Here is a 22,159-nt window from a genome sequence, read left to right on the forward strand (position 1 = left end):
GAATTAATTTTAATTCTTTCCGTTAAAACTGATTTACTCTTATTTCTTTTTATTTTAGAGTTTTATTAATTTAGGTTATGATTATTGTTATTATAATATATAATTATGAGGAATAGTAGAGGAGGCCACACTTACAGCCACCTCTTTTTTTAGTTTTAGGTTTAATACATTTATTTTATAATATAGACAATTGAGAATAATAGAAGGGGGCCGGAATAGCGCATAGCCACTTTGTTTTCTTTTCTTTATTTTTATAAAATTTCCTTCATATTTCTTCTTTTATTATTCTTTTGTTTTATGAATTAGTTTGAATTTAGTTTTAGGTAGATTTTTTATTTGATTTTTAAAACTGTGAGATTTGAAATTATACGTAAATTTTTTCTATATTGGTATTCATTATTTTTTTCGTGTAGGATATAAGCTCAGTTGTCTCATAAAGCCGTAATAGCATCAAGTCAAAAAAGATTCATTGATTTGGTGTTGTGTGGCGTCCAGTTAAAAGAACCGATACGATTAATAATTGTCATAATCAGTTTATTGAAGAGCAAATTAATGTGACTAATTGAGTGGTTAGATTCGTCAAGGGAAGTAACAATTCGAATTTAAACAACTCGCGTGGTTGAGACCATTGATTCAAGCTAGGTACTTCTACTTCGCAAGGCTACTGAGGAGCTAAATCGTGGATGCATGGTTCAGAGTTTTTCATTATGTAAGGGTTAATTGTCGAGCGTTCTCTTAATTAATTTACATAATGAAAGGTTGGTGGTTTGAGACATCCTTGATCATTATAACTAATTTATCTGTTGGAGAATAAAATTCATTGGGATCAGTTTAAAGTAGGAGCCTAAATCATGTATAAAACTAGAGTGTCCATTCATTTTATTTAATCTTATTTCGTGCTATTTATTTTATTGTAATTTCAATTTTCATTTATTTTTTTATTTTTGTTCTTCGTTAGATTAAACTCTTCCTTTTATTTTTTTTACAAATCAACACACGTCGTAAACACGACAACTACCTACCAGGTTTTATAATAATTTATTTTTGGTGAATTTTACACTAATAAATTTAATTGGATGGTTCAGCCCCATATTTAAATTATGCATAATTTAATGGTGGTCATATTATTTATGATGTAAATTAAGTAAAAAGATGAAGCAATTCTGTTCCATTATAAATTATTTTTCTCTCCTAGTGATGGGAAGCCTATGTATGCTGATGAAGTGAATTCTCCTGCATCATGAGCTACTGCTACATATATAATAATAAAGACCTTCATCATCTGAGACTTATTTGAAAAGAAAAGTGATTTTAAAAATAAGGGATGGGATGATGAGTATAGATTAAGTTGCAGCTTTGATGGAAGCCAACGCTTTGAGTAGAAAGGCAAAGAAAAGAGTAGGCATGGAGAAAAATGGGCTGCTACATATATAATAATAAAGACCTTCATCATCTGAGACTTATTTGAAAAGAAAAGTGATTTTAAAATAAGGGATGGGATGATGAGTATAGATTAAGTTGCAGCTTTGATGGAAGCCACCGCTTTGAGTAGAAAGGCAAAGAGAAGAGTAGGCATGGAGAAAAATGGGCAGTGATCACTTTCCAAAGCAAACACTAGAGCAGGGGGCCACTTTTTCAGCATCGCTTCCTGTTGCTCTTGCTTTAACACTCGGTCCTGCAATGTCTTTATAAACACTCTTGGCACGCTGTCTGCGTCACCTCCCTCTCTAAACTGAACACCTACTAATGCTCTCAATGGACCTGCTCGCACCAGCATCGCCGCCAATGTGGAGTCCTGATCATCGTCATCATTATGTCCCAAGTCTCACTCTATTATTATACAGCAGCTACTTGCGAGCTAGGCATTAAATCTTAATTTGTGCTCACCTCTATGGGGCTTAAATGATATAGAATTTTGCGTTGAAACTCCTCCTTGATTATCATGCTGGTTGGGGGCTGGTCAGCTCCTAAACCGTATGTCATCTTACATACATCACCATAGATGGATAAATCTGGATCTCCCTGCATACTCCAATTTACTCAACATACCTTACATTTCCTCATTAGCTTTTCACTATTTATTTTTCTAAACAAAAGAAATATATACGTAGCTATAGTAAAAGTATGAATTAAAAGAAACTTAAATTCTGCACAAACTGAACAGCACTCTAATGAAATTTATCATATTGTCCATTTATTTAATCTATGCATGCAGCTCACATTCAAAGGATAGGCACATGGCAGTACTACAGTTAATTTTCAATTTTGTTATTAACTAGACAATAATATATATTAACCAGCAGGGAATCATGTGCAAGCCACTGCAACGGAGAGAAGATATTAGCAACTAATTGCACCGTACTATATATTTAAGTAATAAATTAGAAGCCAAAAGTGAATTGAAAAACAAAAACAAAAACTCAAATGCATGCAAATAGAACATATATGTATAGGAGTCATTAATTAGAAAAGCTAACCCTACTGCTTGCTGCAATTTCTTAGTTTCATCGGAAGACGTACAAGGTTTGACATATTTTACAATTCACCTTCTAAGTATTATCGTAAAAATCCAATACATAAATTACATTCACTTGAATCTATCCACACATGTTATGACTTAAGTATTGGTAATCTCTTTCTCCTTGATGACCAGGATGCTCAAATTAATTAGTGAAAGAGATCAAGTGATCAAGATATATACACATATGGATAAAAAGAAGCTGTGAATATCATGTATTTATATATAAAAAAAAAAAGAAAAGAAAAGAAAAGAAAAAAGGAATGTAATTACATGTTCATAATCTTGAGGGGTGACGAACCCATGCTTGAGCATAGTAGCGGCGACATAAATGGCCATACGAATTTTCTGAGAAAACCTGTGTATGGCATAGGTTAAGCTCATACCTCCAGCACTGTGTCCGACCAGTATCACCTGCCATAGCCAAACTAATTAATATATATTAGCAAATCCTTTAAGAGTAGTAACGGTAAAGTTTGTAGGGTTGCTACTAAACTAATTGGATGAGGATGACCTTTTCGTTGTGAGGTAAGTTGGAGAGGAGGTCAATCAGGGGTTTGTTATAGTCTTGGAAACTGAAGATGGAGTTGGGATCCGATGGATCCATACCCGAACCTTTAAGGTCAATACAGCTGACCTTGTAGTCTGATGCTTCCAGTAGACTCCTGATTTTATACCAGCACCAGGCTCCATGACCGAATCCATGCACCATAACGAAGTGAAGCTTTTCAGTTGTCTCGCTCATCTCTTGCTCTGCTCACTTTCCTATGAAACAATGTTGACTTTCCATAGCTTGCTGACGCTTAACCACCGTTCTATTTATTTTCTTTAGCGAGAGTAGTCTTTGTTTGGATTGGGTAACACCCTTGTACCCGGTCCAATTGTACCTACCCGATATAAGATTATTATATTTAGTGTCAAAATAGTTTTGGCTAGACATTAATTAATTTAAGCATTTATAAATAGTATTTTAATTTATTTAACTAAAAAATTATTTATAAATAGTATTTAGAGTCATTATTGGATGTTAGATTATGTTTAGAAATGATTTTAACACTGTTTCTACTCAAAACAGGAGAAAATATCGATGCCAATGACAAAAACGATACCAAAATCACATTCTGTTTTGAAAATTTTGTATTTCAAAGCCTAGGTACCGATACCTATACCCTTGAGTAAAATTTGACAAAAATCAGTTTAAAAGTTCACTAAACCCCCTTGCAATATATATATTCTTCTCAACACTTAAGACCAATTCAAAATATATTAAAATTACTTAAAACCACTCCAAATCAATCATAACCATCATATTAGCAAACAACATTTGTAAACGTACTTATAGTTTCGATAATTCATTTCATATAGAATTAAAATACTTTAAGTAAAACCAAAATAGATGGAGTTTCAAGAGTTTGTATTTTAGTCCCTAACACATGGGAACACATTTGGTCTACCTCTGTACATGCCATTTTAATTCAAAATATGATACCTACTCTTGAAGCTCTTGAGGATATGATGAGATAAGAGATCTCCTAATCCGACTCTACCTCTTCGAGTCTAACTGTTCCTACGCGTTAAGCCAGTGAAGACTTAGTAAGCACTACAAGAATAAATAGGTAAATGAATCATAACAAAATATTTTAAACTTATTCAGTTAATACATATCTATACACATACAAGTTTCTTTAACTATACCTTACTTTAATAAAATTTAACTTACTTTTTGTAAGTTATCAAACTTACCTCAACGCATTGGTGATTCACTTTTATTCACAACTCATATTCTTAGTCCAAAGTAGACATTATAGAACACGCCGGATATACAAAACAAATACAGTGGTGTATTATTATGCACTATTGAACAGAGAGCACTAAAATGCTATACAGAGAGCATGAATGTGCTAATAATCGAAGAGCGCACTAAGGTCCCTTAATGGCATGCCACTAATATTCTAATAGTTCTAAATTCCATCTACTTGGTCATTAAAGCTGAATTTCATACATTTAAATACTTTACATAAATATTTTGAAAAAGATTTCTCATTTCTCCATCATCTACAATTTAGTCCCCATTTCACAAACCACAAATATCTTACCTTTTACACACACATACTTTTACCACAACATCATTACTTAGTATTCAAACAATATACCATTTCATATTCTCCACCTATAATTTTCTTTACAAATTTCATAATCTAATCTTTTTTAATCTATTTACAAATTTAAATATATATTTTACATTTCTATTCTAAGTAATTTCATACTACAATATAAGCATTTAAATAAAAAGAATTTAAAATCTTGTAGTACTTACAACAAAAAGGTTGAGATGATATTTTTTCTTCTTCCTTCACTCCTTAGCCTTCTCTTTCCCTTTTTCCTTCAATTAGGTCCTCTCTTTTCTTTCTCTTCAATTTCATATAACATATATAACATTTATATGTTAAAAACCACAATCAAGTGACTTTCCTATACTATTTAATAAAAATAAACATGTATGGTATGATAATTTCATCATCTCTTACCTTAGCTCTTTGAACACTTAAAACCTTAACTCATGATTTTCTCTATTTTAACCCATCTATGAAAATTTTCTTATGAAATAAAGTTGTTCACTAGCCTTCTCTTTGATTTTACTAAAGAAATTTCAAAAAAGAAAGAAAGATTTAAAGCTTGAATGGTTCAACAATAGAGGAAAGATATGAAGGGAATTAAAAGAAAAGTTGGATATTGAAACTTGGGAGAAAGAAGTGACGGTTTGGCTTGTAGAAGATGATATATTTTCGTCTTTTCTCCCACTTTCTACGTCATTCCAACTAAAATATCTCACATTTTTAATTAAAATGGTCAAGCTACTAACAAGTCCTTAAGTCATCCATCTTTATAATTTTACCTACCATCATTACACCTAATAATATCTACTTGGCTAATTACCACTTTGTCCTTTCTCATCTTTCATTTTTCCTACTATGACCCATACAACACTTTGATTAAATTTCTTTTTAATCCTTCTTTCTTTTCCTCTACTATTATATATCTCCTAACTTAATATTTTTCCTACTTTGGCCACAACAATTTCTTTATTGTTTCAACTAAATCAATGTATCTATTTTAAAATTTTCTATCTAAAGAGTATTTTTTATTTTAATTTTTTCTAATTTCTTATTGGATCTATATACTTCTTAATTTAATACTCAAAATTCCTATTTATTATATTTCAAAATTTAATACTAATTTTTAACCCGATCCATCATTGTACCTAACCTCGAGTTAAAACGTAGATATAACAGATTGGAACTTTAATCATCTCATGTCTCCATGAGCTCAATATCGGTATGGGCTGAAGTTCAAATACGTTGTCACTTGCCAGCCCACTGTTATTTGCTTGACGACTCCTACAACTTTTATACTACCAACACTTGATATGTTATGGCTTATGCATGACTTTTTAATGTTAAATTTCTTGCTTATGATGCTTGATGATTTATTGATGTAGTATGTTGATTGAGTTTGTTGTAAGGTTCTGTCAAAAATGTTAAAAAGAGAAAATTATTAGAATATTTGCTGTCTAAATTATTTGTCGCAATATTAGTTTCCACGATGCTTATGACAAACACTTTTGGCTTGTAAAATTAGATCATAAATATATGATTTTTTTTGTAAAAGTGAAACTAGATATATTCTAGAAGAGTATGAGTTTTGTGAGAAACTTTCAAATTGTATTATTAAATAATGCTGATCATTTGATCGATCGAATAAGGTGATGCCTAACTATATTTACTTTTTAAAATAAGTATGGTATTTCAAATTCAAATATAGGAGAATAATCAAGGTGGGCATGAAAGATTGAATTTAATATTACTTGCCTTCCCTGTAAGGCTTGACATCATCCTTGATGCAGACGGGAATTGAGACCATATTTTGTTAAATTAGGAACAACTTTTTTTTTTGGGCATTTGCTTTGTAATTTCACTTGGTCGGTTAAGTGATTATTTTCTTCTTGAAGGAAAGTGTTGGGGTGGAGAATGATAGGTGGGTAGTTTGTACTTAAATTACTTGTGAGATTTTATTGTAGATTCATTAAATCTTTAAGTATGGCCTTGCAAACATAAGATTATTTTTTAACCATATAAATAATCTTAGTCTTATTATTTGTTATTTATTTTTGTTGTTTTAGATGAAGGAGACCATCAGACTGTACCTTCATTGCTTCCCATTGAGGGAAGGTCTTCGCCTTTGCGCACCTAAAAGATAATTTATTCATAATTATCTTTTCCTCTTATCAAACCGCTTTTCAAGACGTCATTAGGCATTATAGTTCCAGTAAGGAAATCCAATATCCAATACAGTGTACATCTCCTCCTTATGCCTTGCCTTCTTCATATGTCTATTTTGGTGGTATTCTACTTGGCGTCTGCAGGGTGTTATCTCTTGGCTTTAAGAGTAAGGCACATCGAGCTACTCTGGATTGTTTTTTTTTCCTACAAAGCTCGTGTACCTACTATCTTGAAAAGCCATCACTTCCACCTTCGTTGTCAACCTCTTTCACCCATTTATAAACAAGCATTATTTCAATTCAAGTTAGATGATGAATGAAGTTGTTTCTCTAAACACTAGCCTTCGAAGGAGCCTAGTCGCCTTTCCCCCTCTGGTCTTTGTTCTTTCAAGTGGTTGGTCGTCGTGGATCAGTATCCTAAGATCGCTCCTCCTTTTGCACCAATATTTTAAGGCTCCTAAGACTTTTTCCTCCTTTCCTTGCTTTTGGGAGTAAGGTTTTGTTCTATAAACCTTCCCAACCATCTTTCCCTTATCGCAGCTTCAATTGCATCCTTTAAGTTGAGGCAGTTGTTAGAGATGTGGCCTATATGATATAAGCACTTATAGTTGTAAACTTCCTCCTCCAAATATTGGATCATAGGGGTAGTGCGATTGTAACACACCGTTACCCAATCCAATCGTCGGGTTCAAGCTATAGGATGCCATATTTATTACTAGAGCAACTACAATAATTTATATTCAATTTAGTGTCATTAAATATTCAAATACAAGTAACATATGTGTATAATATGATATGTAATGTTTTTTGAGTCTTATACGATCTTATAAAAGTTCTTTTACTAACCCGAGATCGAATAGGACCATTTTGTAAAAAATTTAAAGTATTCGGTTGACGTTGCGACTTCAGAGGTTCCTCGTCGCAACGCAACTCACTGAATTGGTTTTGTCACAACGTTAAGGGTCTGACGTCATGACTTGATCATCTATTTCTAAATGATCCAACATAACACCGAACCTGCATCACCTAGAAAACAAATTCATCACAATCAATCACCATTCCTGTCAACTATGTCATTCTCAAATGTTCATTCTTATCATATCTCATCATTATACCTTTATATTACTTAAACATACATATTAAATTAAACACTTATGACAATTACCATTCATTTACCAAATTGACATACATTCACATATAAATCTAAATATTGCAACCTTTCATACAATCCATATAAGAACCAAATTCACATATGCAAATCAACCATTTGACCACTTCCAAGTTACCGTTTCAAGCTTCAATTATGAACGTATTCACACATTATGCGAAAATTGACTTAACCTAGGTGCATGCCATATATTTAACAAAATGAAACTATACAAACATTGTTGAGTCGAGATCACCTCTTGGATGCTGGAATCACTTCTTAGAACCTCAAGATGTACCTATACCTACGCATGGTAAAACAAATCGTATGCTTAGTAATAATACTCAATGATATTTTCATGATTCAAGTCAATGCAATATAAGTTTATATCAATAACATACATCTATTTCAAATTCTATTATCATCTAATTTATATGCCATTCATACCAATTCTTATTCAACACATCAACCAACATATGCCATTAAGAGTGCCATTTATATCTTATAAATCAACCATATGACACACTCCAAAACATATAAACAAAGTTTCTTTCTATTTCTCCCAACTCTTTTATATTCCTAGATTATTAATTCTTTATAGAAATTAATATCCTTACTATACTTCGCTCAATGCTCAGTGGATTGTTTTCGTTAATGCAAAACGTAACCAGTCAGTTGGTTTCATTGTATCCTCGAGGTTTATTTGTCAGTAACTCTTTTACACACCATAATATAAGTGAAGTGAATAAAACCTTAAAAAAATAACATTGATACACTATTTAAAACTTTTGTTAATTTCTCGTAAATTTATTTTTCACCACGCACCAAATAATCCTTCCCTTGAAAAAGCTTAAGGTTGGATCCAGCAACCAAACCCATTTCGCTTTCCCTTTTGACCATTCTGAATGAACAGCCTTTTTCTTTTCCCCAAAACGCAACGCAACGTTTTCAAGCAGCCAAGTCAACAACAATTAACCAAGCATCTCATTTCTCCAGTAGTCTTTACTGCCCACCACTCCATCCATCTATCATCTATGCATGATGCATGCAGGCATAGTATGCATCGTATTTGACGCACGGCACATGACATTACATTTATATGGTTTAATCTCTTGTTGTTGGGTTCATTAGTGCCAACTGCCAATGCATTATTATAGTAGCAATAATAATACCAATAACAATTAAGAGTGATTTAAAGAAAGAGAAAAAAGATGATTGGTTGTGTGTGAATGAAAGTCTTATTGGATGAAAAAAGAAGCAAGGCAATAAGAAATTAAGTCAAATCTTTTATATACCCTAGTAGAACCAAAATCAAACACAATAAACAAGGATCGAGGGAGGTGGATGCTTTGCTGCATTAATAATTGTTTGCTTTAAAAGGTTGTGACGTGAGTGATGATTAGGCATTGATTAATTAAGTAAATTAGTATATAACAGCCTATTTTTGACATGTAATGAGGAAGCTGAATAGAATTCTTCCATTTTTATATTTTAAAAACTTTATAGTGTAGAGTTCCTATGCTACTCAAACATGCAAGTAATTTCCTAATGAAGGACTAATTTTTAAATATGGCCATGTCATGTGCAGTACAACCATGCATAACAACAACACATGCACGTACTATCCAATTAAGGGGAGTCAAGCATGAGTTAAAATTGTCGTAAGTAACATAAATAAGTTGATGAGGCTGGTAAGTGACAGAAAAAGGGCGTACCCATTGGTAAAAAAAACACAGCCCACAGGCCCAATCCAAGTTGAAATTAATGTAAGAAGAGACAGAAGAGGTCACAGAATCCAAGGAAACGGCTGGGTGAGTGTATGAGTGCCCGAGAAGGAGAAAGGGCAGAGAGTGAGAGAGAGTTAGTTCGGGTTTGGGTTGAACTGAAAGGGGTTTTAACTTTAAGGCTTAAGCGGTGTGGTGTGTCTTCAAGTGTCATGCTCTGACGCTGCTCGTGCATGCACTCACTCTTTTCTCTCTCGCAAAACATAAACATAGGCACGTTTTCTTTGGGTTCCTTTTTTTTTAATCCTAAATTTATGTGTAGTTGTAGTAGTAACTATAGCAATAACAAAGCATAATTACATCTACCACCGCCGTTACGCTTCTCATCTCTTCTCTTCTCTTCTCTTTGTTTTATTCACTCGTCCACTTCTTGCTGGTTGACTACCTCCTCCTCCTCCTCCTTCTTGTTCATTCCAAGTGAAGTGGGTTGCTTCTCTGAATGACTGATTTGTTGTGAGTTGAGCGAGGTCAGCTTCCTTTTAATGTTATCATCATGCTTTTTTTTTTTCTTTTTGGAAATATTCGATATATGTTGTGCATGGGGGTGTTCCATTGATGAAATTATAATTGGACTCATGAATGACTTTGAAAGGGGATTTGATTTTGATTTTTGATTTTGATTTGAGCAGCTTGTGCTGGATGGGGTCCAAGATTTGCATGAATTCCTCCTGTGGAGCTGCTACCAGCAATGAATGGAAGAAGGGTTGGCCTTTGCGATCTGGTGGTTTTGCTCATCTCTGCTACCCCTGCGGGTACTCCAATCTTCACATTTCTATCAGTTCCACATTTTGGGTTTTGGGTTTCAAATTTAACGCTTTCCTTGCTACTAGTACTACAATTTTGGATTTATTTTATCACCCTTATTGCTTTACGTTTTTCAAAATCTCACAGGTACTTTCACCCTTTTTTCAGAAATTTATCAAAACAAGTATTAATTTTATAGATCGTATAAGTACCTGTGAGATTTTGCGCTTAATCTGGTGTTCAAAAACATATATGTCATTCAACCATTCAAAACTGCACTTCATTAGTGGTCTTCTAAATTTCAAGTCATTATTGCGAAAAGCTGTAGAATACGCATCATCAATGTACCTAAATTAAGTGCTGATACTGCTAAAATAGATCAGGAGCTGCATGGAATTCCCCTCCTCTTAGACGGTGTGCATTGGTGCATGATATTCTAGTTCCAATAGAGACTTAGATTTTTTTTCCTGAACTATTAAGGCGATAGTGTTGTTTTATTCATGTATTAACTGTTTAATTCTATTGATTTTCAATGCTTTCTCTTTTCTTTTCCTTTTTTGTCTTCTGACTTCTGTGCTTAAGCTCTGCCTACGAGGATGGCGTCTATTGCGATACATTCCACTTGGAGGAATCTGGCTGGAGGGAGTGCCGAATATGCGGCAATGTAAGCTGATAATCCTGCTGATCTTATTATAGTTCAATCAACAATCAATTGTCTATCATTTTTAAGTAATTAAACTTGATATGGCAGCATCTTCACTGTGGGTGCATAGCCTCCAATTATCTGCTTGAACTCCTAGATTATGGTGGTGTTGGGTGTATGAGCTGCGCAAAGAGCTCCCGACTTCATTCAGTTAAAAGAATTCAGGTACTTTTTTCTGTCACTCCTCACCTGATTTCTTTGTTTGATGTTTAACATGAATTTTCGTTTCAGTCAAACATATATGGTAACCCTGGTTTGAGATCATGGGAAAAAGTTGATGCTTCTTTACACCAACGTAGCTCTTCTGCTAGCCTTTTATTTTTTAATCTTTTGCTTCATTTGTAGTGATGCTCTCAGTTGTAGCACCGAAGTCCACGGAAAGTAGGATCTAGGAACCAATATTTTAACAATTGAAATGGCACATTAAGTAATTTGGTCTTTGGACTATTTATTGGTCGTGTTCTTGTTGCTTCCTACTGTTATTTTACCTTTTGTGATGCAGACACATGGTGATGAAATCCCTGAAGGAGTTGGAGCAGTGCCAATGAATAATGCTGGATCCAGTGCTGTTGAAGGTAAAGCAGTTAGTGATCATGTTGATGAGAGAACACTTGCACCATTGTGCAAATCCATGGAGGCTAATGAATGCAACCTCTTGCCTCAATCTCAGAGAGGTGATGCAAATGCATCTCTTGTGCAACACAGAGGAGAGGAAGTCATATGCCCCACTGAGAAAGTAGGTGCTGGGTTTTCAAATGCTACACAACCATATGTCCGACCAGCTAACTTTGCAAAATTAGACAATGCTAGACCAGCTTTGGACTTTAGAGATATTCAGGATTCACTTCCACAACCTTATTTGAGCATGTCTTTGGGAGGATCTTCTGCCAATCCCAATTTTTTACTGCCTTTTTCCGGTGGGCTAGCTGATGGAAAAGAACCAAGCAAAACATGGTCCTCTTTTCAACAAGGGCAGCAATCTCGTCGCATATTGCCCAAACCCTCTAAAAATGGTCTAACAACAAGTTCAGAACTGAATAAAGGCATGATTCCTCAGGCACGTATTACAAGGCCACCAATTGAGGGACGTGGGAAAAATCATTTACTTCCTCGGTATTGGCCCAGGATTACTGACCAAGAGCTACAGAAACTATCGGGAGAGTATCCATGATTGTTAGCTTAAGTTTCTAAATTCTGGTTTTCCTAGAATGATTTATGTATGTAGTTTTTGTTATCTCTGTTGGTTCAAATTTGTTGTTCACCTTAAGTTGCAAATTTGAAGTTTAAAATCTACCATTGTGCCACTGTTTGAGAAGGTTCTCAGTGCCAGTGATGCTGGTCGAATTGGTCGATTAGTGCTTCCAAAAGCATGTGCTGAAGTAAGTTTTTCAATATACTCACTTTCATGCCTTTTCCTTGTACCCCACCCTCTGCAACAAATTCCCCCTATCTACCCTTCATTCTTGTCCTGGCATTGCATTTGTATGAACTAGAAATCAATGCAGGCATATTTTCCTCCAATTTCACAATCAGAAGGCCTTCCTCTAAGGATTCAAGATGTAAATGGGAAAGAATGGACATTTCAGTTCAGATTTTGGCCAAATAACAATAGTAGGATGTATGTTTTGGAGGGTGTTACTCCTTGTATCCAGTCCATGCAACTACGAGCAGGCGATACTGGTATAATCTGTTACTTTACTGCTAAGAGCATGATGTATAATCTTGCTTGATATCTATGCTATTGTTCCTTATTTGATTTTGTATTGATAATTTTATTGTGATAGAAAAGGAATCCTTTTAATGGTGCTCTGTACAGAATAGCTCAGTGGTTTTGTAGTGGGAATAATTCTATGTCTAATGAAACAACTTCCCCAAGAATTAGAACTTAAATGCAATTTGCTTGGTGAAATATACCTCTAGGTTAGAGATCTGAGAACAAAAAGAGAATGGTTCAAGCCTTAAGAGTGATCACTTTATGCACTTCTATTATGTGTCTTTATCTGAAAATGTTATAAGATAATTTTTTCTTTAAAGGATCTCAGTTGTGGGGGCTATGACTAGGAACTGTCCCTTTATGATTCTTAAAGGGATAAAACCCCTCCATCACTTCGGTTTCTCTATATGGACCGTAATCTCTTGTAGGTGTCTGAATCTGTTGCTTTTATGCTGTGTCTAGAGTTAGTTTCCTTGACTCCAATTAATAGCTTGGATGTCCCTTCTATGTCTTTAGGTATTACATCCTAGTTGAGGAACTTTATTTTTTCCTCATGGTACATGCATAGCTATGAAAGTTATAACATTGCTCTCCATCTATATTCATTTTGTAATAATTATTTATGATGTGAAACAGGAAAAGAAAACACTAGATTTCTCCAGTAAGGTTGTGTGAAATTCTTTTCCATTAGAACTGAAGAGCATAACTAGTACTTGCTTCTTCTTTTCCTCCTGCGTTGCATTTTTTTGTGTGCTCCATGGTTTTGGATTGTTTGTTTCACTTTATATGTCAGCTTCCTTGTGTGAAATTTTATTAATTTTTGAGATCTTTAGTGCATTTATGTATCCTCTTTCCTTGATAATCTGATAGCTTTATAATGATAGTGGGAACTCAACTTGCATTGCAGACCTAAAGTTTTCTTTCTCTTATTTACTAGTAATAATTTTTTTTCTCCCATTGCAGTTACATTTAGTCGAATAGATCCTGGGGGTAAACTTGTTATGGGGTTCCGGAAGGCAGCAAACTCTGATACACAGGTCAAGCTCCATGCAAACCTTTTTGGAATCATTATGAAGATTTTCAAACTTAATTGAGTATTTGTCTACAGTGAGTGCTTACTCTGGTCTTTTTCAGACCCCAAAAGGAGGAAAGGATCTTCTTGGAAATGCTCTGTCTGAACATTTTGGTTTACCTGATGGAAATATTAGTCGCAGTAGAGATGAGAACCATGGAGTCAGGGCAAATGAGAATTCCGGGCATCAACTAGCAATGAATGCAGAGAAGAAGAAGACTAGAAATATTGGATCCAAAAGTAAGAGGTTGCTGATGCATAGTGTAGATGCGTTGGAGTTAAGGCTCACATGGGAAGAAGCACAGGACTTGCTTCGTCCACCCCCAAGTGCCAGGCCTAGCATTGTGACTATTGAGGACCATGAATTTGAAGAATATGATGTATGTAGCAATCAGTTTTTTCCTTTTGTTATAACAATGCCGTGATGATTTGTTGATGCAAATTCATATATACCATGTTTATTTAAAGTTTGTGATCAATGCTGTTTGTTTGTTTAGGAACCCCCAGTTTTTGGAAAGAGGACTATATTTGGTGCCTGGCCATCTGGGTAAGCCTACATGACACATTTCTCTGTATTTTCTCATTTGTCATTGGAAAAATTGGCAGTTGACGAAGTTATAATGTGGTTCTAGTATTTGTCTTTGTTTTGCCATTGTTCATTGGTCATGCAAGATTATGGTTAGGGCATCTGCAAAAGGGTCTGAACTGTAAAAGATTATTTGAACATGTTCTATAGCAGTCTTGCTTCTGCTAGCAGAAGTTAAGTTTTGGAGCTATTTCCTGATTGTGAATGCTGACAATGTTTCAAAGCATTAAAATCCTTCTGTAGGGTGGTCAAACTTTCAGTTTGGAAAACTTTGGTTTTATACTCATGCTCTGATCTGTTGTCTCTCTAAATCTTTTGTTATGCAGTCTCTTTTGAACATAACTGCTGACTTTCCAGTTTCCTTCATTTACTTTAATTATTGAAACTTTTCTTGCTTTTGGAATGATACCAGTTTGCTATGAATTCTAGTTCCATAGATGCTGGAACAACTTTTAAGGTCTCACATTGCTGCTTATTTGGTAAAGAACATATTTGTATAGCTTCTTTTCTTCTATATTTGTTTAACCGGAATATATGAGGATTGTCTGTAGGGAACAGGAGCAATGGGCACAGTGCGATGATTGCTCCAAATGGCGAAGGTTACCAGTTGATGTTCTCCTCCCTTCAAAGTGGACATGTTCTGATAATGTTTGGGATTCTAGCAGGTGCGACATTTTGTTTTACTTTTAAATGAGATTGCTACTATTGAGGGACCATTTTGTGGGATGAAACCTTAGTCTAGATGTTTATGCTTTGCTGATTGAGTAATGTGTTCCTAGGTGTGCATGTTCTGCACCAGAGGAGATCAGCCCAAAGGAACTGGAGAATATTCTCAAAGTGGGTACAGGTAGGGCAATATTCCAGAGGAGGTTCTGTGGCACATTTAGGATAATTTTAGGAAAACAAAGTAGGTTTTCTTTTTACAGGAAGATGGTTTCAGAACGTTTTGTATTCTGTAAATGATCCTTTATTCATGTGTTAATGCTGCATTAGTTTTGCACACACTTGAGCAAGTAGACATATGCATATCTTTGTATCCCGTGATACTTGACTAGCTACAAACTGCTTTTTTTATCTTTTTTGGTGTATGTGTGACAGTGCTGCATTATTTTCATCATTTGGCATGAATAAATGTGCCATGCGCTCACATAGACACTCATACATGCACACACATATATGCATATATATTTGCGTGTATATATATTTCAGCCTTTATAGTTGGTGTCCTATTTGACTTTCATTATACTTCTTGACTATTATCACCACTTGAAACCTTTTCCCAGATTTGAAGAAGACAAAAGTTCAAGAAGGCCCTAAGGTAGCCCCAGAACCTGAACCTACAGGCTTGGATGCTCTGGCAAGCGCTGCAGTTCTAGGTGACAAAATGGGTGATGTGGGGGAGTCTTCAGTTGGAGCTACAACAAAACATCCTAGACACCGTCCTGGTTGTACCTGCATTGTGTGCATTCAGCCTCCAAGTGGGAAGGGAAAGCACAAAGCGAATTGCACCTGTAATGTGTGCTTGACAGTAAAGCGCCGGTTTAAAACACTCATGCTACGGAAGAAGAAACGCCAATCAGAACGTGAAGCAGAAATTTCCGAAAGGGATAATAAGAAGCAAATGGATGAAACAGAGCTGAAGGACACAAGAAACGATCATTCAGAAAATGAAGGAAGTCGAAGCAGAATTGAAGGTGAGGTAGCAGAGGCCAGCACTGGAGAAATAGACCTGAATTGTCACCCCATTCGTGAAGATGTGCAACTTGGAGGAGGATTGAATATGATGAGTTTTGTTGAAGCTACCAGCTTGCCAGTAAAAAATTACATTAAGCAAAATGGAATTGAAAGCTTAAAGACTGAGCAACAGCAACAGGGTAGCCTTGGGTCCCATTTTCAGTCAGAAGCTAATAGAGAGAATGAGAGACCCCTCTCTGATGAAGAGTTTCTTGCATCTGTAGGATGGGAGCGTGTAGGGCATAAGGAGCCCAGCTTGGAGAGAAATAGTCTTCAATGAAAATGTCCTTGGCAGATTTGCTGCTCCTTTTTTTTTTTTTTTTTTTCCTTTCCTTTTACAGGTATATTAGTTCTGTAGGTGTTAGCCTCACATCTTCAAACACACACACACTGCAATAACCTTTGTTAAGCTGGTTACCTTTATACCAAGTAAATGGGGCGCCTCTTTGTCTTTGTCTCTGTCTGTTTCTTTCCACATTTATTATGGCAGGCTAAGGCTCGGGCTGTCTTGTTATCCATATATTCTGCTGGTGCTAGGTGGTGGCCGTGATTTGGTTTATCAATCATCTATATTTATAAGTAACGATAGAAACAAGTTGAATTCACTAAAACAGAACATAACATATTAAATTTATTCAAATGTAATCGGTTGGTTTAATTCCTTCTTTTTCCAGGCTGTTGCAGATCGAATAATTTAATCAGTGAATTGTATTATTCTCCTTTTCCTGTTCTTTTGGTGGGGAAGGTTTTTTTTCGATATGAGTGGTGAGTGGCATAGGGCTGTAAATGAATTGGGTTTGAACGCATGTGCTTCTATTCGCGTTTCGCGTTTGTTTATTTATTTTTAAGAAATTTAAACTTAACTTAAATTTTTGATTTATTTTCGTTTATTTAAAATTATGTGTTTATGCTCATTTGTTTAATATTAACATGTTCTCAAATATATTCATGAATAATAAACAAACAATAAATAAATATATATATTATTTTTTGATATAAAATAATTAGATATAAATATTAATAATCATATTGAACAAAATAATTTTATTAACATATGTGAATGGAACAATAAATAAGTTTTAAATGATTTGTTAAATGAGTTTTAAACAAATATAAACAAACTTAATCATGAACATAAATGAATTGAACTATTCTTATTTGTATTTGGTCCGTTTAATAAATAAGCCTCAAAATTTTATTTTATTTATTTATTTAATTTAATAAATGAATTGTTGATGAAAAGCTGTTTATTTACAATTCTATAAGTGCATTCAACTCTGAAGGAAAATAATAAAATAAAATACAAGGGGAATAAGTAATTCCTTCCCGATTCCTAAGACGAAAGGGTTTTGTTTTAATTGCTATAGTATTTGCTTTTAGACAGATGGTAAATAATAAATATCACAATATTTAACAACCAAACATCTTAATATAATAATACTAGGTTGAGTGTTATTTAATATTATACTTAGCTTTTGCATCCAACAAACCAAAATATGGAATGCGACATGCATGAGTGGTAATTAAGAGGGGAAGTTTCCGTTTACTTATCAACAAGTGCATGCATTTGTTTATAGTGTATGTCTCACACCCTACTTTTAACTTTACTTCAATCCTTCACTAATTCTAACCATGACAAATATATAATTTCATCTTTATTTGTTTATCTCTATATGAATATGTAGTCCGGCCTTCACCTGCTTCATTTTTATCTTCCCACATACATTATAGGTTAGGTTATGAAGTTTTTCATAAGTAGCTTTGTGAATGAATCATAGAGATGGGTTGTCAAAGCCGCTAATGGTCTCCTCTCTGGTTCCACCATTATTAAACCAAATTCATTCACTCAAATTGAGTCAAGAAATCAACCTCGAAGCAAATTCATACATCGAAACCATGAAAAAGATTAAATCTCTCAAGCTAAACCCATGAATCATAAACCAAATAATATATGGCTTTCCTTGGTTCCAACACCACATTAAAATAATTGCAATCAAATGATAGATCAGTTTGGTGAGAATTGTGGTTTGATAATGAGGCTGAAGAACCTCACGCCAAAGTATAACATCGTCAAGTCCGGCCATGCATTTTATTAAATTAAATATACATACGCGTCTCCATCTTCAATGAAACATTACAATAAACGCGCTTTCACCCCTTAATAACTTGGAACACTTCATTCCCCCACAAATCTCTCTCCCTTGTGCATCGAAGCAATTAAGAATCATCAACATCAGAATGGGAGATTTGGCCAAGGCCCGAGTGGAGCTTGAACAACTATATCTGGGGATCCCCGATGACTCTGTTAATCTCACTTTCCAGGACCTAGCTGACATGAAGCAAAAGGCAAGCGCATCTGATAACAAGAGAAGCACCAGCGCGATGGATCCCCTTCAGCAAGACAATACTCCAACTACAAAACAATTAGGATCATCTTTGACCAAACTTCCCAGCCTTGATTTCAGCAGAGGCCTGCAAGGGACCAACCATCACCATAAACATTATGTTCAAGACACTGACAACTTTGATTCCCACATGGAAATGGATCACCATCGTGCCTGGAAGGATCAAACTCAACGAACTAGTCCCAGGGGTCATATGGAGTTTAGGCATGGGGTGTCCTACGATGACGTAAGCGTCATAAGCATGGCATCTAACTATCCGGAAAGAGGGCAAAGACGCCGCCCTGGGATTCCTCACTCCAACATATGCACCATCTGCAGTACTTACATATACATCTTCCGCCATCGATGCCTGGTAACCAAGATATTTAATTTCATTTAATTTGTGCAAAAGAAAAGCAACGGCTGCATGGCCGAGACACTATATGACTGGAAGCTGATGTTTAATGAATTTATGCAGTTAGGATATGGTCAATAAGTTGTCAGAAACTTTAATTTCTAGTTTAGAAACCAATTTCAAAAATATATATGCTACATATCTCTGTTTTTGAACAATTCAAGATTACCACTAGCTAGGATATATATGCAGGTTTGTGGAAGGGTGTACTGTAGGCAATGCGTATGTATTGGGATGGGAGAAATGGCAGAAGGCAGAAAGTGCGTTCTGTGTTTGGGAAGAAGATTCAGCCCAAGGTAACATAACATTTCCCCATGAAGAGTTAAGTTTTGGAGTGAATTATATAAATATATAGATGTGCAAACAATAAGAGAGAACGTTTTATGAGTGATTGGATAGGTACATAAAAAGAGCAGGAAAGATGGGCTGCTGTTGGAGGTACCCGAGTATGGTGAAGCAAGCAGAGCTGAAGTGGGCAGAGAAAGGGCCTCGGAGAAGCGGGGAGAGAGCAGATGGGCGCAGTACCGTGACCCTGAGCATGATGTCAAGGTCAAGAAGCCCTCAAAGGACTCCAACCGGGACCAGGACCACGATGGCTACTACTACTAGCAGCACCCCATCTTTTGTCGCTACCTCACCTGCCTATTCCCCTTATTCTCATCACCACCTTCCCATCTAGTTTGCTATATTATTCTATTATTCTCTATTGAATATTTATTTGGTCAAAGCTGAACTAATTATTTTTGGTCTTTAAGCCTTCGTTATATTGTTGCTTTGTTTCGTAATTCTTTCCATCCTATCAGAAATAGGATGTTATGCATTAACTACTTTGTATTTTACCGTCCAAAGGAATTTGCAGGAAACTGCTACGAAACAAAACTGTACCTACTACAGTGCAATCAATATAGCTATTTACAGGTGAAGCCAAACCCTCCTGATTTATACCCTAAGCTATACAAAAAGATATAATTACGGAATCATTTATCTTTACATATGTGCTGGTTGCCATCTGCAATTGCATTAGGGGTCTTACCTGATTCAAGATAGCTTAAATGTGTTGTAAAATGCTAGCTTCATTCCAACTCCAGCACCACCTTTTACCTTTGGTTTGCAGGCTGTGACCCACTCATTTTTTCCTTTAATAATTGATTCATCTTTTTCAAATAACTACAGCAAGCCTGCATAACCATTATTACTTGCTCTACTTTTCCCAATCATGGGGTCAGAAGGGCCACCTCTTAGTACCTCACAGGCAATTTTCCTAATACATATTCACTTATTTGCAATATTTTCAACACCCATCAGAGAACAATAAAATTTCCAATTTTACCAAACAAGGATTTAAATGGTGTTTGCGGTCATGTTCAGTCGCATCGCTTTTATCGCTATAGCCATTATGATAGATGAATTTGCACGATTTTAATAAAATATAATAATTCTAATTCTAAGCATAAAATTTTATTTTTAATAAAACGTTCTATAATATTTTAATTTATGAAAAGACAAAGTTTCATCATTAACAATTTTGAGTCTACCTTAAATTTTATTTATCACAAGTTTGTTTTAATTATTATAGGATAGATTACACTTTTCTTCTAAACTATAGCTCATACTTTTAATTTTCATTTAATTAAAATTAATAATGAAAAAAATCAGAGAGTCATTTTAGTACTTCAATTTAATTCACCTCCATTTGAATCATTATTGTTAATTAAAAAATCGATTATACCTATCTATTAATGGTTTCAGTACTTGATTATGTTGACCATTAAATTAAATTAATGGATTAATCATATGACAACATTTAGTAACTCGATATTTAGTCCTTTATTTTTTAATAAAATCATAAAATTATATATATATATATATAAAAGATCATAAAAATTATGAAAAAGTTATTAAAATATATTTTAAAAAATTATAAAAATCTTAAGAGATTGTAAAAGATATAAACAATCATAAATATTATTAAAAATATTTTATACAAACATATAAAAACTTTAAAATATTATAAAAGTTATAAAACTATTGAATTTTAAATTAAAAATATTTTTTTGTTGATTGTGTCTAGTATAGTATCGAATGTATCATTCGTCACAAAACCAACATGATTTTTCATGGTACTACGAGTATCAACATGATTCGTCACAAAACCAACATGATTTTTTTGTTGATTGTGGCTTTTCACCACTATTATCACTTCCTTTGTTACTACGAGTATCACGAGTCATTGTGAAATCCTTAATAAAACACAACACTAAAGAAAGAAAAATTAAGCAAACATCACCGTTATGCACTTAGAAATAAAATTACATTCTCAACAAGATAAGAATTAATCTTTTAAGTCTTTTAAAAATGTTAATAAGCAATCAATCAGAAATGTATTAGAACCTAAAGGAAACAATAAAATGTTATCAATAAAAATTGGTGAAACCTGAAAATCGCTAAGCAACTTGACAAACTTCGTTCAAGGTGTTCCCGATTTCCAAAACCACAAAATTTAAATTAGAACATTCTCAAATAGAATAGATCTGATTTGGAAAGTTTTGGCATGAAATTCAATCTAGAATTTTTTTTTAAAATTTTCTTCATATTTTTTGAGGTTTTTTTTCACTTTTTCCATCTTTTTTTTTTGTGGGATTTTTTTTATATTCCAATAGCGTGCTAAAAATTGGTGTGTAAAATTTCACATGATCTGGAAAATGTTTACCCACTGAAAAATATATGGGTAAAAAACTACTTTAAGCCTGTTTTGCTAGAAATTAGTTTATAAAAACTCAAAGAAGACCCAAAATGCCCAAGAAATTGATACCAAATAATATGGACGTGTGCGGAATAAGATCGCAAGTTTGTCCAAGTTGCAGATTTGATCTAGGGATCTAGACGAACGAAAGGAAACTTGGAGTTCAACTCAACCTGAAACGCAAACAATCCAAGTCAAAATTGAAAGGGTAACAACAAAAATCAAGTAATAACAGCACAAATAGACCAAATTAAGAATTAGAGTTCTTAAAGGAGTCCAAGTCAATCAAGAAAATACTTGTTTTTGATGAATTCCAAACGAAATAACACTGTCAAT

At 34.4% G+C, this 22,159-nt stretch overlaps 3 protein-coding genes and 1 long non-coding RNA gene across 11 annotated transcripts; 2 read left to right on the top strand and 2 right to left on the bottom strand.

The window, feature by feature from the left end:
- Positions 1-1,289: 1,289 nt before the first annotated feature.
- Positions 1,290-5,375, bottom strand: LOC108480825 (methylesterase 17). Of its 7 annotated transcripts, none has more exons than XM_017783946.2 (7): positions 5,047-5,375; positions 4,836-4,929; positions 4,012-4,079; positions 3,033-3,405; positions 2,792-2,932; positions 1,888-2,022; positions 1,290-1,795 (listed from the first exon to the last, which is right to left on the bottom strand). In XM_017783946.2, the coding sequence occupies exons 4-7, from the start codon at positions 3,261-3,263 to the stop codon at positions 1,514-1,516; spliced, it is 789 nt and encodes a 262-aa protein (XP_017639435.1). In that variant the 5' UTR covers positions 3,264-3,405; positions 4,012-4,079; positions 4,836-4,929; positions 5,047-5,375; the 3' UTR covers positions 1,290-1,513. The 7 variants fall into 7 exon arrangements, with proteins under 7 accessions (XP_017639435.1, XP_017639432.1, XP_017639434.1 ...); XM_017783943.2 differs by having other exon boundaries at positions 4,008-4,079; XM_017783945.2 differs by having other exon boundaries at positions 4,012-4,085.
- A 4,276-nt stretch (positions 5,376-9,651) lies between these two features.
- Positions 9,652-17,150, top strand: LOC108483229 (B3 domain-containing transcription repressor VAL1-like). 2 transcript variants are annotated; one of them, XM_053026416.1, is made up of 13 exons: positions 9,652-10,195; positions 10,358-10,480; positions 11,055-11,136; positions 11,224-11,340; positions 11,678-12,336; positions 12,458-12,554; positions 12,681-12,855; positions 13,853-13,926; positions 14,024-14,341; positions 14,459-14,508; positions 15,099-15,212; positions 15,327-15,454; positions 15,831-17,150. In XM_053026416.1, exons 2-13 carry the CDS (start codon positions 10,368-10,370, stop codon positions 16,559-16,561), a joined length of 2,658 nt encoding a protein of 885 aa, XP_052882376.1. In that variant the 5' UTR covers positions 9,652-10,195; positions 10,358-10,367; the 3' UTR covers positions 16,562-17,150. The 2 variants fall into 2 exon arrangements, with proteins under 2 accessions (XP_052882376.1, XP_017642000.1); XM_017786511.2 differs by having other exon boundaries at positions 9,653-10,195; positions 15,327-15,394.
- A 1,193-nt stretch (positions 17,151-18,343) lies between these two features.
- On the bottom strand, positions 18,344-19,663 carry LOC128290995 (uncharacterized). Its single transcript, XR_008280777.1, has 2 exons — positions 19,523-19,663; positions 18,344-19,035 (listed from the first exon to the last, which is right to left on the bottom strand). It is a non-coding gene; the product is annotated as an uncharacterized LOC128290995 (long non-coding RNA).
- LOC108480964 (uncharacterized) lies at positions 18,520-19,817 on the top strand. The gene is made up of 3 exons (XM_017784123.2): positions 18,520-19,038; positions 19,273-19,376; positions 19,480-19,817. The coding sequence occupies exons 1-3, from the start codon at positions 18,520-18,522 to the stop codon at positions 19,757-19,759; spliced, it is 903 nt and encodes a 300-aa protein (XP_017639612.1). The 3' UTR covers positions 19,760-19,817.
- Positions 19,818-22,159: the final 2,342 nt, after the last annotated feature.

This window comes from Gossypium arboreum, chromosome 1 (genome assembly GCF_025698485.1).
Source record: "Gossypium arboreum isolate Shixiya-1 chromosome 1, ASM2569848v2, whole genome shotgun sequence".
NCBI classification, from domain to species: Eukaryota; Viridiplantae; Streptophyta; class Magnoliopsida; order Malvales; family Malvaceae; genus Gossypium; species Gossypium arboreum.

Excerpts from the sequence above, each read along its gene's own strand:
- LOC108480825 (XM_017783947.2), bottom strand. The coding sequence starts at position 3,263 with ATGAGCGAGACAACTGAAAAGCTTCACTTCGTTATGGTGCATGGATTC. Across the intron at positions 2,933-3,032 it reads ACTTACCTCACAACGAAAAG|GTGATACTGGTCGGACACAG; the intron begins GTCATCCTCATC and ends TGGCTATGGCAG. Across the intron at positions 2,023-2,791 it reads CCCCTCAAGATTATGAACAT|GGAGATCCAGATTTATCCAT; the intron begins GTAATTACATTC and ends TGGAGTATGCAG.
- LOC108483229 (XM_053026416.1), top strand. The coding sequence starts at position 10,368 with ATGGGGTCCAAGATTTGCATGAATTCCTCCTGTGGAGCTGCTACCAGC. Across the intron at positions 14,342-14,458 it reads ATGAATTTGAAGAATATGAT|GAACCCCCAGTTTTTGGAAA; the intron begins GTATGTAGCAAT and ends TTGTTTGTTTAG. Across the intron at positions 15,213-15,326 it reads AATGTTTGGGATTCTAGCAG|GTGTGCATGTTCTGCACCAG; the intron begins GTGCGACATTTT and ends ATGTGTTCCTAG.
- LOC108480964 (XM_017784123.2), top strand. The coding sequence starts at position 18,520 with ATGGGAGATTTGGCCAAGGCCCGAGTGGAGCTTGAACAACTATATCTG. Across the intron at positions 19,039-19,272 it reads TCTTCCGCCATCGATGCCTG|GTTTGTGGAAGGGTGTACTG; the intron begins GTAACCAAGATA and ends ATATATATGCAG. Across the intron at positions 19,377-19,479 it reads GGAAGAAGATTCAGCCCAAG|GTACATAAAAAGAGCAGGAA; the intron begins GTAACATAACAT and ends GTGATTGGATAG.